The sequence below is a fragment of the Electrona antarctica genome (assembly GCF_951216825.1).
Source record: "Electrona antarctica genome assembly, chromosome: 17".
NCBI classification, from domain to species: domain Eukaryota; kingdom Metazoa; phylum Chordata; class Actinopteri; order Myctophiformes; family Myctophidae; genus Electrona; species Electrona antarctica.
In genome coordinates this window covers 36193343-36208502 of record NC_136798.1, presented here as the reverse complement: position 1 = coordinate 36208502, position 15160 = coordinate 36193343, and the positions used below count along the sequence as shown (strand labels likewise).

The window sequence follows — 15160 nt, the reverse complement described above, 5'->3', positions numbered from 1 at the left end:
ATGTGACTAAAACTAAGTTCAAGAGACTATGACTAAAACTAAAATAGAAATGTGCTGCCAAAAACAACACTGGTTAACAGCAGAGTCAGACTTACCCATTTTGTGCAAGGTCGATCACCACTAAATCCTTTTCTAGAAGGACCACTACGGCATAAGGTTCCTGAAAATCTGCACACACACAAAAAAAAGCAACTTAAGCTATTTATCACAAGAGTTTTGGGCCCCCAGAAAAAACCCTGATTAGAAAGCAGACAAAGAACACACAATACCAAAATCTACAAACCCACAGGAGAGAGAGAGGGGAATTCCTTGTGATATATTATACATGCCATTATCATATCTATGCCCTGGAGATGTGAAGGCAAGAGAGAGCTTGATACTTCAGTCTTATTAATCCCTGTGATTTGCAGCAATTCAAGATATAGCAGTAGTGAAATATTCATTGCCATGATTTGGAAAAAAAGATTTTGCATTTAACATTAGAATGAGGCTCAGTTACCAGTTTAACACATCATTTAAGTAGCCACTTTTTATATTCTTGGATGAATGGCTGGATAGATAGATAGATAGATTTTATCAACGCTTCTCCTTTTGGGTCCCATCAACATCCTCACCCACCTACGCACACACCCCACTCACACACACACACAGAACACACAGTCACACACACACACACACACACACACACACACACACACACACACACACACACACACACACACACACACACACACACACACACACACACACACACACACACACACACACACACACACACACACACACACACACACACACACACACACACACACACACACACACACAGCCTCTCCATAAAACACAGTACTGTTGGTTACCAGATGAAATCAAGGGCTGGTCGCCAGTGACTTGCTGCCCCTCCATCAGCACAGTTACATAACTACTGTAGCCACTAATCCCTCTCCTGAAGCTGTGTGTGCACCAGATAACATACATGGCAACCACACTCGCTCCAAGGATTACATTCCATACCATCCAACACTGTGCCCATTCACATTCATAATGTACAGTATTCAAGCTGGCGAGTTATAGCAATAATGCAACCAATCTGGTTGGATGTAGTGAAGAGAATAACATAAAAATAAAAACAGATGGATCATTATACAACAGGTCGTTTTGATTGTTTGAAACAACATTCTAGCCGTGCTTAAACGACAGTATAGGAACACCTAATCAAAACAAAGAAATCAGCTGCTCTGTTCTCCCAGAGCGCAGCATACTGGGAGTCTGCAAACAAGGCCCATTATTAATTTTGGCATTTGAGCCACGGACCAAGTAAGAGTTTTGTCCACAATTCCATGCTGTATTGATGTTGGTACCATAGGAGAGATAACAGGCAAACGTTGGTCAAAATAACAATTCTTCTACATGCTCTACTTTTGTAGATGTCTTGTAAATTAAGCAATGCAAATGTTTAACAATAATATAATACACTCAATATAACTCTGGAGAGTGTAAACTGAAACCAAATGGACCCATTAGGGGTCCATTTGGTTTCATCATCTCCATCATTTAGCTGAAACCACTGTTATAGAGAGCGAATAGTCTCGCGTAGCCAGACAACTACTCCATAATCTCTGAATGCTACATGTATAGAGAGTCTGGAACTAAACCTCCCCAAATCCGAGCGAGGAAGCTGCAATTTCCGTTCATGAGAATATATTTTAAAATGTAAATATATTTGATTATTTTATTTCCATTTCTTTTTTTTTTCTTTTATAATTTTTATCCCACGATTTTGTAACCCATTTTTCATCCTGGGCTCTACACACCCTCCGCCAACCTGGGGAGAGCAACGGACTTGAACTCATGCTTCCTTCATGCATGAGTGAGTGTCCAAGTTGCTCCTTTACACCTGACAGGGGGGAGTTTCCCTGGTTGGACGTAGCGCGTGGAAGGAACACGTTATTCCAACCAGTTCCTTTCCCCTCCACCAGGCGCCCTGGCTGGCCAGGGGGAGACAGTTTAGAGACCAGGATTACTGCATGTTTTTGTGAGGGTACCTACCCTTATTTCCATTTCTGCTAAGTATAATTTATAATATACTTAGATGCTTAGATGATTTCGATTTATGTTAGGATAAATTTGCGCGACTGTAAAGACAAAACGGAAGTGGGGAGGAGGCTTCACTTCCGCTTTATTGCTTGCTCAGGATCAGAGCTTCCGTTCTCCAGAGTCCAGACTGTACGACCGGAAGCATTTGAAATTTTGCGAGAGGCAACAGTCTGGCCACGCGAGACTAGAGAGTGAATTACCAGTGGTGGAAAGTAACTAAGTACTTTTGCTTAAGTACTGTACTCAAGCAAGTACAATTTTGACATACTTTTACTTTACTGGAGTACTTTTACTTCTACTTTTCAGAGGCAAATATTGTAATTTTACTCCACTACATTTATGTGAAAACGTTTAGTTTTTAGTTTAGATTTTTTGATTATAATTACAAAACATACATTAAACACTTCAGCTCAATGCGATGCGACGCATTGTGAGCTCGTAGATTGGCTATTTTCAAAATATTTGTATACATTTGAAAACTTGAAATGGGACCTTCTGCATAATGAGCACTTTTACTTTTCGTACTTTTAAGTACATTTTGATGCCAATACTTTTGCACTTTTGTAGCCGCTGCTGTAGCCGAGGCGGACCATATAGCCTACTACACTTTTACTCAAGTACAGTTGGAGGCCATCGATATTGTCCTTTTCTTTTTGCTGAGGTTTGCGTGATCTGCGCAAAAGGACAGTTAACCCATTTTGGGCGGGAACCCCTTTTGGTGTTTTAAACATTATGTTATAATTTAGCTATTGAAAAATAGCAGATCTACAAGCTCATAGCGCGCCACCGATTGGCGCGCTACGAGCTTGTAGGTCTGCTATTTTTGAAAAATCGTGAAAATATTTATTTCAGAAAACTGGAGGATTTAGAAGGATTTTTTAGATTTTTGAGGTCAGGCCTAAATGGGTCAAATGATAAGGGACAATATCGGTGGCACCCAACTGTACATTTAGAATTCTGGACATTTACTTGTAATGGGAGTGTACTTCTATATTGCAAGTATTGGTACTTTTACTTAAGTAAAAGGTTTGAGTACTCTTTCCACCACTGTGAATGACCGATGATCACAGACAGGGGGTGACATTACATACCATTAGAGTACGGTGTCTCACAGAGGGTGAGGAAGTCTACTATGGGGTAATCCATTACATACCATTAGAGTACGGTGTCTCACAGAGGGTGAGGAAGTCTACTATGGGGTAATCCATCTCCAGCACAGCGGTGCTCTTCCCATGCATCACAGTGAGACAAGGTCGTCTGCCCACTGTGTCGTATGACAGACCTCCAGACAGGATCATAAAGGGGTCCCTAAGGCACACGCACGCACGCACACACACACATACAGTACACACACACACATGCGAATGCAGGTTCGTACAGTATACTGGGCTTAGGTAGATAACTTGAAAGAAAGGCACACTAAAAGATGGAGTGCCGTGAGTTTTGTACTTTTTCTGTTTTGTTCTATGGAGTTAACATTGCTCTAATAGACCCCCAGGTGTGGTTGGAATATTCAAATATGTCTTCCCTGTGTATTTTTGGTTTCATCCTGAAAGCTGAAAGCCTTTGAGTCAAAAGGCCCAATCGAAATACACCACTTTAGTGACGTCTTACCCTAACCCCTCCCTCATTATCATACAACACACAGCTGTGGGCGAGGCTTAAGTTCAGGTGGGTGGTGCTAAGGAGAAAACCAGGTATACTTAATGAACTGGTGGGTGTGGCCACATAGCATTTTAACAGTTTCTGTGTGTGTGCGTGCGTGCGTGCGTGCGTGCGTGCGTGCGTGCGTGCGTGCGTGCAGTCCTACCCAGCTCTAGTGGTCTTGTACTCCACTTTGAGAATGGGTTTGCAAGGCTCTGGCTTCTTCCCATCCTTGGGCTGTTTTCCTAAAATGGAACACATAAACAAGACCCAGGAACTTTCACTTATTTATTTATTTGCTTCTCATCATTGCTCCTTCCTTTTCCTCCAACTTTGCCCCTATAGCTTCCTCTCCAGGCGTCATCTTATTTTTATTTGTGGCTCTGAGCGGGAGCAAGATAGAGACCAAGCATGATCCATCAGAGAGAGAGAGAGAGGGGGGGGGGGGGATAGACAGATGATGTCCCGTCTACGAAAAGCTTAACGGATGCATGGGTACCGCATGTGTGATCCATCAAATATATGCCTGCCTTTGCATATTGGGAAAGCATTATTACCTGATGTGAGCTTATCTAAACATTACAGACGAGCCAAACTAAAGTGAGCCTGCCCTAGAGATAGCCATGCACTGCATACAGTAGGCACTAAGAGAACTAGTTTTAATAAGGGAATCTAAACAATGCAAGCTTCAAAGACAACAAAAGGGGGACGTGTCGTGCATATACACAGTAAAAGCCACAGTGTTTATCTTAACTCAAAGAGAGTAAAAACTGACCCAAATGGACCCTTAGTTAATTGGGAAAACAAGCTGGGTAATTGAAATACATACAATAACAACTCCTAAAGTATACCACCCAATATATACACCGTTTTCTAAAACGTCTCTCTCTCATTCTGTTCCTTTCCTCTTCGTCTTTATCTATCTCGCTCTGTCTGTCTGTCTGTCTGTCTGTCTGTCTGTCTGTCTGTCTGTCTGTCTGTCTGTCTGTCTGTCTGTCTGTCTGTCTGTCTGTCTGTCTGTCTGTCTCTGCCTGCATTTTGAAAGTGCTGTGTGTGTGTGCGTGTGTGGCTGTGTGCGTGCGTGCGTGCGTGCGTGCGTGCGTGCGTGCGTGCGTGCGTGCGTGCGTGCGTGCGTGCGTGCGTGCGTGCGTGCGTGCGTGCGTGCGTGTATGGGTGTAGAGAAGACAGAGTAACGTGTTTTATGAGCTATCTTCAAACGGACAGACTCGCTTTTGTGTACGGAGTAAACACTGAAAATAAACACAATAAGAACAATGAACACAGCAACGTATGCACACTTTCGTGCACAATAAGCAAAACAGCAGACAATACAATTGAAGGTCGATAGACAATAATCCCCACCCCGAGTCAAAAGAGCAAACAATGAATGATGAAAGCCACTCCTAAGACCGGCAGACTGGAGCAGAGGAGACAATATTGGGATGGTATTTCTTTCCCCCAAATGTGTCTCAAAGGTTTTAAGCACTTAAACCCTAATATACTGTACTTCACCGACTACGAAGCATCAACTGACGGCAACTGCCCCCAAATGAGTTAAAATATCACCAGAAACAGACTGTATCAAATATGATCCCTGACTATGAAGGACCGGGAAGTCTGGCGTGGCATTGTGAAATCCATGATTTCGACTGCGGTCGAAAAATGATGATGATGATGATGATTGATACTTTAACTTTTAAGTAAAACATTTGAGTACTTTTTCCCACCACTGCTCTGTAGGCCACATCCTGTGCGGGTGAGTGTGTGCGTGGGTTGCCACGTCCTTAGTCCTTACCATGCGGGGTGATTGTCTGAAAGGGCTTTCCCTGACCCCTGACGTTCCAAATGGTCAGAGTTCCATCCGAGTGACTGCAGATGAACTGCTTGCCCTCGTGGTGCCAGGCTACCGAGTGGATGGCCTGAGAAGACGACAGGAAGGAAGAGGTGGGTTAGGCGTTATGGGGTTAGTCTCGCGTGGCCAGACTGTTGTTCAAATGCTTCCGTCATACAGTCTGGACTCTGGAGCAACCGGAAGCTCTGATCCAGAGTCAAATAATATAGCGCAAGTGAAGCCTCCTCCTAACTTCCGTTTCGTATTTACAGTGGCACAAAATCATCTAAGCATATATAGCTTGCTGCTTAGCAGAAATGGGAATAAAAAATATGCTCTAAAGATATTTTTTATATACTTTTCAACACAGCCAATCAAAAGCAAAATATTCACAATTTGCACCAATACCAAATCATTTTACTGGTGTGTACTCCTATACAGTAATCTAACCTGTGGATGTGTTATGGCACACACAGAGAATGGGAAAGAGAATATTCAAAAACATGTTGGGCCCTATTTTGCGTGTCTTAAGTACCAGGTCTTATGACTTAACTTAAGACCTGGAGGCGTGGTCAATGCTGTTTGGCCACTCAGAATAGCCAAATGGCATTGATCACGCCTCCAGGTCTTAAGTTAAGTAATAAGACCTGGTACTTAAGACATGCATAATACTGCCCGTTGTCTCTTATACACACCTAGGCAGAGACACAGGGCACACACACACACACACACACACACACACACACACACACACACACACACACACACACACACACACACACACACACACACACACACACACACACACACACACACACACACACACACACACACACACACACACACACACACACACACCGACACCTTCTCCACCCATTCAGAGTTGACAGTGACTGATTCAGGATATAGAAATCATTTGGTGCATTGTTCGGTGTGACGGTCCCAGCAGGGAACAATGTGGCGGGCTTAATTGGCAAATGAGCGGGGTAATTGAAACACACGGCACTTATCACATCAAACAATACCAATTAAAAATACTAATTTCATGATTTATTACATTAGGCTGCCATCACAGATTGGTCTATGGAGGGGTGAGACTACACAGTGAAGACACAAAACGCACGTACGCGCGCACACACACACACACACACACACACACACACACACACACACACACACACACACACACACACACACACACACACACACACACACACACACACACACACACACACACACACACACACACACACACACACACACACACTCTCTCTCTCTCTCTCTCTCTCTCTCTCTCTCACGCCATCTCTTTGAGCTGGTTCTCAGCTTTCAATGGTTCAGCATTAGTACCAAAACTCTTCAAATTCAAACTCAGTAGGCTGACGTTAACAGGGGATTTCCTTTATCTATTAGACGCCGGTTCAAGCTAAAGCAGAGTTACCGTCACAGAGCCGTGGTTCTTACCAAAGTTATGAATGGAAACATAAAATATGTTAAAACCTGTCTGTGTTTCTGCAGTTTATCATTCTGGGGTTTTCAAGGCAGGTAATAATTTAATCTCAATTGTAAGCGATATGCACGTGTGTGTGCGTGCACGTGCATGTGTGTTAGGTCTGCACGATATGGACAAAGTGTCATATATCGGTATTTATGCCAAATATTGCGGTATTTATGCCAAATTACTTAATTTCTTTGGGTGGGGGGGGTTTACTCATTGCTGGCTGTCTGAATACAAAAACAAAAAAAGGTCAATACAATTTTGACCTATTATTGCTTATAGCTACTTAGAGTGTTGCAACATTGAAAACTAAACATTATTCAAAAAAGTGTTAGTGAGTTTGCTAACACACTGGACCAGGGCTAGCAACAACACAATGTAGCACAGTCCGTCCCCCCGCCCCCTCCCACACACAGACACACACACACCAATAGAAGCATGAAAGAGGGAGAAACGGAGTGGTGGACTATTTTCCGAGGGGCACAGGCTAAAACAGAGGGTTGCTGGTTTTAGAAGTTCATAGCTCGATAATGATATATTGTGCAGCCTTAGTGTGTGTGTGTGTGTGTGTGTGTGTGTGTGTGTGTGTGTGTGTGTGTGCGCGTGTGTGTGTGTGTGTGCGTGTGCGTGTGTGAGAGAGAGAGAGTTCAACTCTGAAGAAGCAGAACTGAGACCTTTAACGTTGATGTATTTTGGTCAAGGGTGCAGACACACGCTGATCCAGACCTTGCCGGTTGAGTGTCTGAATACAAGTCCTGGAATTTTGCGGAAGTGCAGTCCAAGGAAGTTACACTGTACATCGAGGCTTTACAGAGCTGTTGACATTAACACATTTTGTGCCCAAGACGTCCACAGACATCCTGGGAATTACCGCTATGTGGTGCCCAGGACGTCTGTGGACGTCTTTGAAAAAAAGAAAAAAAAACATTTCTTTTTGTGATTTTTATAAAAAAATGAATAAAATGTCAAAAATAACATTGGGTCACTATTTTGAAAATGTTGAAAGGGCACACAAAGCGTTTTAACATATTCCCTGTGCATGAAACTCATGCTGTGATTGGTCGGGGGGAAAAAAGGTTGGTCGTTACCAAGCTTGGGAAAATGCTGGTAATGAGTCTAGTGCAGACACCATCAACCACATGATCTTCCAACACCTGTGTGTGTGTGCGTGCGTGCGTGCGTGCGTGCGTGCGTGCGTGCGTGCGTGCGTGCGTGCGTGCGTGCGTGCGTATAAGAGAGAGAGAGAGAGAGAGAACTTAGAACTAAGATATTGTAAGTATAACACTTGATTCCCTCTGACACACTGCACCTTTTAACCATTCCAGTAACCATAACCAATGAAATTGCTCCGACACTAAGCTGTCCTTGAAAAGGAAGGGTGTCATTGGCCAAATGAAGCTTCTATTCACTGCGTGGTAAACAACTCTTTAGTCGTGCCCAGAAGAGACATTTCTCACTTTCCATCCAAGACAAACGCATGTTATTTGCAGCAGTGAATCACAATAAAATCTTTAGGGCTTAAATAGAATTATCTTTGGCTCCACCAATTGGATAACTATCATTGCCATGGTCTATGAAAAAAGCATTGTTTGTCTGATGTACTGTGGAAAAAATGCAAAGTGATCCTGCAAGATGGAACTCTAGGAATCTAGAGTTATATATGCTATAACAAATTGTTATAGCATCAAACCTGCAAAATACGGTACAATCAAAAATAAACCTGCTGTGCTGTCAACTGATAAAAGGGTAATTAAATAAAGCCCTTTTTTGTGTTTTTTTATCCTCAGTGAAAAAATTGTGTGCGTTGTCGATGCCTTTTCAAACAATGGCTGTTGGTGTGGATACAGGGTAGAAATACACCAACACAGTGTGATGAGGTTCAGATCTGTGTGGATACAGGGTAGAAATACACCAACACAGTGTGATGAGGTGCAGATCTGTTGGTGTGGATACAGGGTAGAAATACACCAACACAGTGTGATGAGGTGCAGATCTGTTGGTGTGGATACAGGGTAGAAATACACCAACACAGTGTGATGAGGTGCAGATCTGTGTGGATACAGGGTAGAAATACACCAACACAGTGTGATGAGGTGCAGATCTGTGTGGATACAGGGTAGAAATACACCAACACAGTGTGATGAGGTGCAGATCTGTGTGGATACAGGGTAGAAATACACCAACACAGTGTGATGAGGTGCAGATCTGTGTGGATACAGGGTAGAAATACACCAACACAGTGTGATGAGGTGCAGATCTGTGTTGGTGTGGATACAGGGTAGAAATACACCAACACAGTGTGATGAGGTGCAGATCTGTGTGCAAACAAACTGTTTTCTTGTTAACAGTTCTAACGCGTTCCCCGCTATTTAATCCATGTGTCGGTGCTGCGTAATACGCTAAACCCGCTATTTGTTTAATGTGTTTAATGCGCCGTTTTTTTATAATTAAAAAGAAAGAGCGGATTTGTCGCGGACCTGGTGACGAGGCCGGAAATCAAGCCATGCTCTGGGCTGCTAGGGCTTCTGGGAAAATTAGTTCAATGCAAGTGAACGGCTGGTTCGTTTTGCGTCGTAATGGCGGCATGTTTTTCTCTTCAACAACAAACTATGGGACTATTTTCCGCCGGATTTTCATCGATCAAAGCTGCAAATAAAGGCATATAAAGGCAGCCTAGATAGGATGGATAGATAAATCTAAGGCCCCGAAAGTGTTAATTTACAGGTACATGGATTGCTGGTTAATCACAGCTGTGATATATCCAGTCCCAGTTTTGTGTGTGCGTGCGTGTGTGTGAGTGTGTGCAAAACACACGAGTACCTGGATCTGTTGATGCATAAACAGCCAATTAGTTAGGGCAATCTGCAAAACAAAATTGCTTACCACTAGCTTTCTTCAGTCTTCACAACTGTGTTTATAAAGGTGTCTACTATCACCTCTCAATTTGTTCCAAGCCAACTCCCTTGGGAAACTTTGTGACAGCTGCTGAAAGTTGGGGTACCATTAACAACCTACCGGTATAAGGGAACTTTTTCAAAATGTTATTATACTTTAAGTAGCATGTGACATGTAAAACTAGGGGGTTTTCATGATTCTGAATCCATTGCAATAAGTTTTGTACGAAAAACACGCCTTCGGCTAAAAATGGCCATAGCCGTCATCACAAATGTGATGAGGTCATCACATTCGGGCAAGTGGCATTGTCGTACCCAGGAATGGTGGTCGAGCAGCCGAGCGACAGCCCCCTCTCAGCCCTGGAAGTGCACCTCGCTTATTGTGCGAATGTGCATATTGCATATATCTTTTTCTTATTGCTTTTTGTTTGCAATTTTCACATACAAACTTCTCTTCAACTGTGATTTCAGATAATGGTCCGAATAGCTCAGAAAATCAGGTGTAAGTGTTTTTCAAACTGGTCAAAATGGTGTTTCGTACCATATTGCCAAGTTTCACAAAAAACGGCTGCACGGTTAAGCTAGAACTGCAATATCTGGCCGAAGAAGAAAAAACATACCAATACTATAATGGACCAAAGGCCCGTCGGGCCTGGCCCCTCGACAAGTAGAAGAGTGAAGAAAGCAAAAGGGGAAAGTTAGGCTGAGATATGAGAGGCGAGGAAGGCAACGGAAATCAAAATCTGTCCACAATGCGGGTCATTGATCAAAGCCAGATTCAGTCCAGGGTGTTGAGTCAGACAGAGCCGTGCAGAGTATGACGTACTGCTGAACCACCACAGTTAAGAATAGCAGTCCACTGGATAATAACCCCCAGGGGAAGGGATGCTCTCTCAGCTGTTTTGGGGTTATGGCAAAAACTTCTATGCCTACGTTTGGCTTAGTTACGACCTTTGAAATCAAGTCAAAGAATTGCAGTGTTTTCCTATAAATGTACATGTGTTCCCTTCGTTTTGTATTACCACTTTGTCCTGCAAGATAGTACAAAAAGCCAAAATGCAAGTCGGTGTATAAAAACCGACCTTCACTCTTCTCAACTTCCTCAGTTCAGGCCCACAACCACAACTACAAAACTGCTGTCTGAACCACGGTGGACACTGGTCCAAGAAGGACACTTCAGTTTTTGCAAGAACTAGGGTCTGTGTTCAGAGAAAGCGTTTTATGAGCCGAGGGAGTGTTGGATATCATGTCCATATAGCGCTCACACGCACCGTTTAATGAACGACGCGTGCAACGTTCAAACCAATCAACCCTTGCTGTGCTGTCGTTTGTGTTATTAGCGCAAATAGCTTAGCTGAAACAACGTAAACGTACTGTAGACTGGTGACAACGATTAAATGTACGGTCGTAAGTTACCCGGTTGTCAGACACAGTGCCAGGAGGATCAAAAGAGCAGCACTCCTCTCTCTCAAAAAGAAAATGCCAGACGCCAGGATCTTTGAAACACGATGCTCGGCATGCGGGAAAGAGGAGCGCAGCAGCACGTCTTTAACATAGACTGTCAGCTAAAATAATGCTTTCTGTGTAAAGTACCTGGTAGAGATCATTGCTATGCTTAGACAAAGAGCTGTCATTTTCTCAGCAGTCCTTAGTGCCGTCTTTGAGGAGGATATACAGTAACTTTGAAAACAAACCAAGTAGCTACTGAAAGAAAGCAAAACAAGAAAGCAATACAGTTGGGTGCCACCGAGATTGTCCCTTATCATTTGACCCATTTAGGCCTGACCTCAAAATTTAAAAAAATCCTTCTAAATCCTCCAGTTTTCTGAAATAAATATTTTCACGATTTTTCAAAAATAGCAGACCTACAAGCTCGTAGCGCGCCACTCGGTGGCGCGCTATGAGCTTGTAGATCTGCTATTTTTCAATAGCTAAATTATAACATAATGTTTAAAACACCAAACTGTCCTTTTGCGCAGATCACGCAAACCTCAGCAAAAAGAAAAGGACAATATCGATGGCCTCCAACTGTAGCTACTGAAAGAAAGCAAAAAAAGAAAGCAATATATACGTTGCACATGAAAAGACAGCAGTGCGAAAATGATGTACATTTTACAGCACTGTCTTGTTGCTGACATCAGCGGCAAATGGCAATTAATGAGAGTTTATGCTGAATCATTACCACACATCCATGACCTACAGTATATATAATATGTGAAAATGGGTAGGAGCCAAGAATTGGAGAAAAAAAAAACACCAGCATTTTCATGTGAACCTTGATAGAAGCAGCGATATCAGATGCATGCCAAAGAAGCTAAGTGGTAATTAATATTTTCTCGTACGATCGTTTTACTTCCTCAAGCATGCCTTGCTGTCATGAAAATCTGACATACAGCATGCATCCCAATTCACATCACAAAAAATACAAGCTCACAATGTGATCTGCTATTTTGTTTTTGCTGCAGCAGATTATAATTCATATTGACCGAAGATTATAATGCATTGTACGTATGTTTTATACAATGCTTTATAGACGGGGCCTTTGAGGTACAGCAGCACCTACAACCATACAGTACTTCTCTCTCTGGGTCCTTGAGGACCACTTTAGGATCTTTAAATATGAATTAGCCTGCATTCAATTCACATTAGTCAACCCCAGAGCCCACCCTTAAAGTAGTTATGCTTTAAGATCTGACCCTGAAAACGATGTGAACATCGCTTTAGCCAGAGGTAATAACAATGAATGAAATCTACTTCATTTTCTGCTGAATCTCTATATTATGAAAAATGTATATATATTATTATTATTTTTAATTTTCAAGCCCTGGACCCCTCAGAGTAAAATACACCTCCGCTCAGCGCGGTCTGCTCTGGCGTGCGTTGCGCTGTACAAATGAGAAGCGATGTAATGCGCGCCTCTGGGGAGGTGTAACCGCGGGGCCGGGGAGGAGAGATGAGCTCTCCCACAAGACATTATTAGAGTCCCTTAGGAGCTTCAGCAGCGGAGATTGGAATGCCTTAGGAGCAGCGAGGGCATATTAGCTTATCTGAGAAGTGTGTGAGAAGGAGAGAGAGAGAGAGAGAGAGAGAGAGAGAGAGAGAGAGGTGTGCACACATACAGAATTATACAGGGTCCCGGGTGACTATCATAGCACGCTTACAAAATGACAGCCCCGCCAATGAGGGCAACACCAGCATGAGTACAGTGGTAATCTCATTATCCTTAACAACACACTGACACTGTGACATGGCGTATAAGTGCTATGCAGAGACACCCTCGTGTCGATGCGTGCGTGATCATTTTGCACACAAGTGAGTGTATACTGTTGTGATCCCATCCCAGTCAGAACTGCAGCCTCACTCCCAATCTTCCGCCGTAGTCTGAGAACCCACCTCTTCAGACTCCACCATGGCCCGTAGCACTAGCCCCTTAGATAGCACCTTATGTAGACTTAGATAGTATTTTAAATATAGCACTTTATGTAGACTTAGATAGTATTTTAAACAGACTTATAGCATGTTACGTAGACAGCACTAGAATTCCATTTTATGTAGTCATAGCACTTTATAGTACACCTGTATAATATATAATATAGTATAGTATGTATAGTTTACATAGATGTTACGTTCTTAGCTTAGGCATGTTTCATGATAACTACTTTTCAAGCCATGCTTTTCTGTTATTGCTTAATGTAAATCGCTCTACTCTGGATTAAGAGTGTCTGCTAAATGCCCAAACTGTAAATTGTAAATTGTGTGTTTGTATGAGTGAACTGTGTGTTCCCAAAGTCATTCAATCTGCTTAAACCATTACTGTGAATGTATGAACCATTTTGACATTAACAAACAGTGTGCGTTCGCTAAGATGCTCTTACACACAATGTGGTTTGCATACAGTACCTATTATTGACCTGCTTTTATTCCTGCAAATGCTGCCTCGGGTGTAACAAATAATGTCGAGTTTATTCCGTGAGTGGGATCATTATAATATTAAGTGCCGGCCCAGCTTATATTTGTAACTTCATGTTGTGTCATTTATGTATAGAGTGTTGGTGCTATTATGAAGTTCACTGCCTATACAGTAAATACTCTGTGTTATATAAGAACAGAGATCCTCTTATCAACCAATTGCAGTATATCTCAGGGATGTAGATATTAATACAGCTAATTGGGGGGTAAATGTGTTACCAATGTGTTACTAATACTATATACCAGGAATGCGAGTTCATACTAGGACAGGACATGGTATGGGGATAGGAAGTGTCGGGTGACAGAGGAAGGGGCGAGCTATACCAGGGGGCACGATGTGTTCGTTCATTCATACAGAAACAATGTAGCAAACGGGATGACGCGTTTAAGTAAGTCCTTTTAATGTGTTATATGTTCGTTAAATGCTCTAAATTCAGTCACAAATGATGCATCTATGCAGTCGCTATATCTGTGAATTAATAGTATGTATCTTGTGTTTCTCTTTGTGTTTGCAGTTATTACCTAAACGCCACGGTCTCAGATTCCTTTGTTGTAATGATCATCATGCTATTGTATTAGATCTAACACGGGCCAGACAAGGCAAATAAGGCTTTATACTGTACACAAGTGTAGTAGAAGTATGTTTGTACGTGTGTGAGTGTGTTATGAGATAATAGTAATAAAATGGCCAAAATCAAGTGATTGTTTACGGGCATTATTGCAACGTCGAGGCTATGTGTGTTTGAGTAATATAAATGTTACCTTGGTGTGTGTTAAATCACAGTTACCAGACCTGTTTGTTATAACCCCTTTGCGGAGGGTCTGAATCAGTAATTAAGCAAAGCTATGAAACAGCAAAGTTTAGTTATATCCGTACAGTAATAATTAAATGCTCTGTAATTCACCAGAGTAATAATTAAATGTGGTGTAATTCACCATAGTAATAATTAACCGTGTGTAATCACCGGTGAGTAATAATTCATTGCGGTGTAACCCACCGACGTGTTACTGAAGCAACGGTACTTAATTCACCGTAGCTATTCAAAGTGATACGAGCATTGTGTGATCCGCAATGCTAATGAAAGCCATTGGCCCGTGTTAGCTTAGCTGTTAGCTTAGCTACTACGTGAGCAATGGTGGTTGTCTGCTGTTAGCGTGACGCTAGCTGGGAAGCAAGACAACGAAGGGACGGCCATCCAGCGTTTGCGGCGGAGCATCGCTGACCCGTCA

At 42.5% G+C, this 15160-nt stretch overlaps 1 protein-coding gene across 1 annotated transcript in view; it reads right to left on the bottom strand.

Annotated features, from left to right (window-relative positions):
* stxbp5a (syntaxin binding protein 5a (tomosyn)) overlaps nt 1-15160 on the bottom strand; it is a gene marked incomplete at its 5' end in the record, with an annotated part of 168772 nt that overhangs the window by 33948 nt on the left and 119664 nt on the right. Inside the window, 4 exons of the mRNA XM_079526402.1 lie at nt 96-168; nt 3248-3402; nt 3905-3983; nt 5534-5657. Coding sequence (XP_079382528.1) covers nt 96-168; nt 3248-3402; nt 3905-3983; nt 5534-5657 — 431 coding nt within the window. The remainder of the gene's footprint in view (nt 1-95; nt 169-3247; nt 3403-3904; nt 3984-5533; nt 5658-15160) is intronic.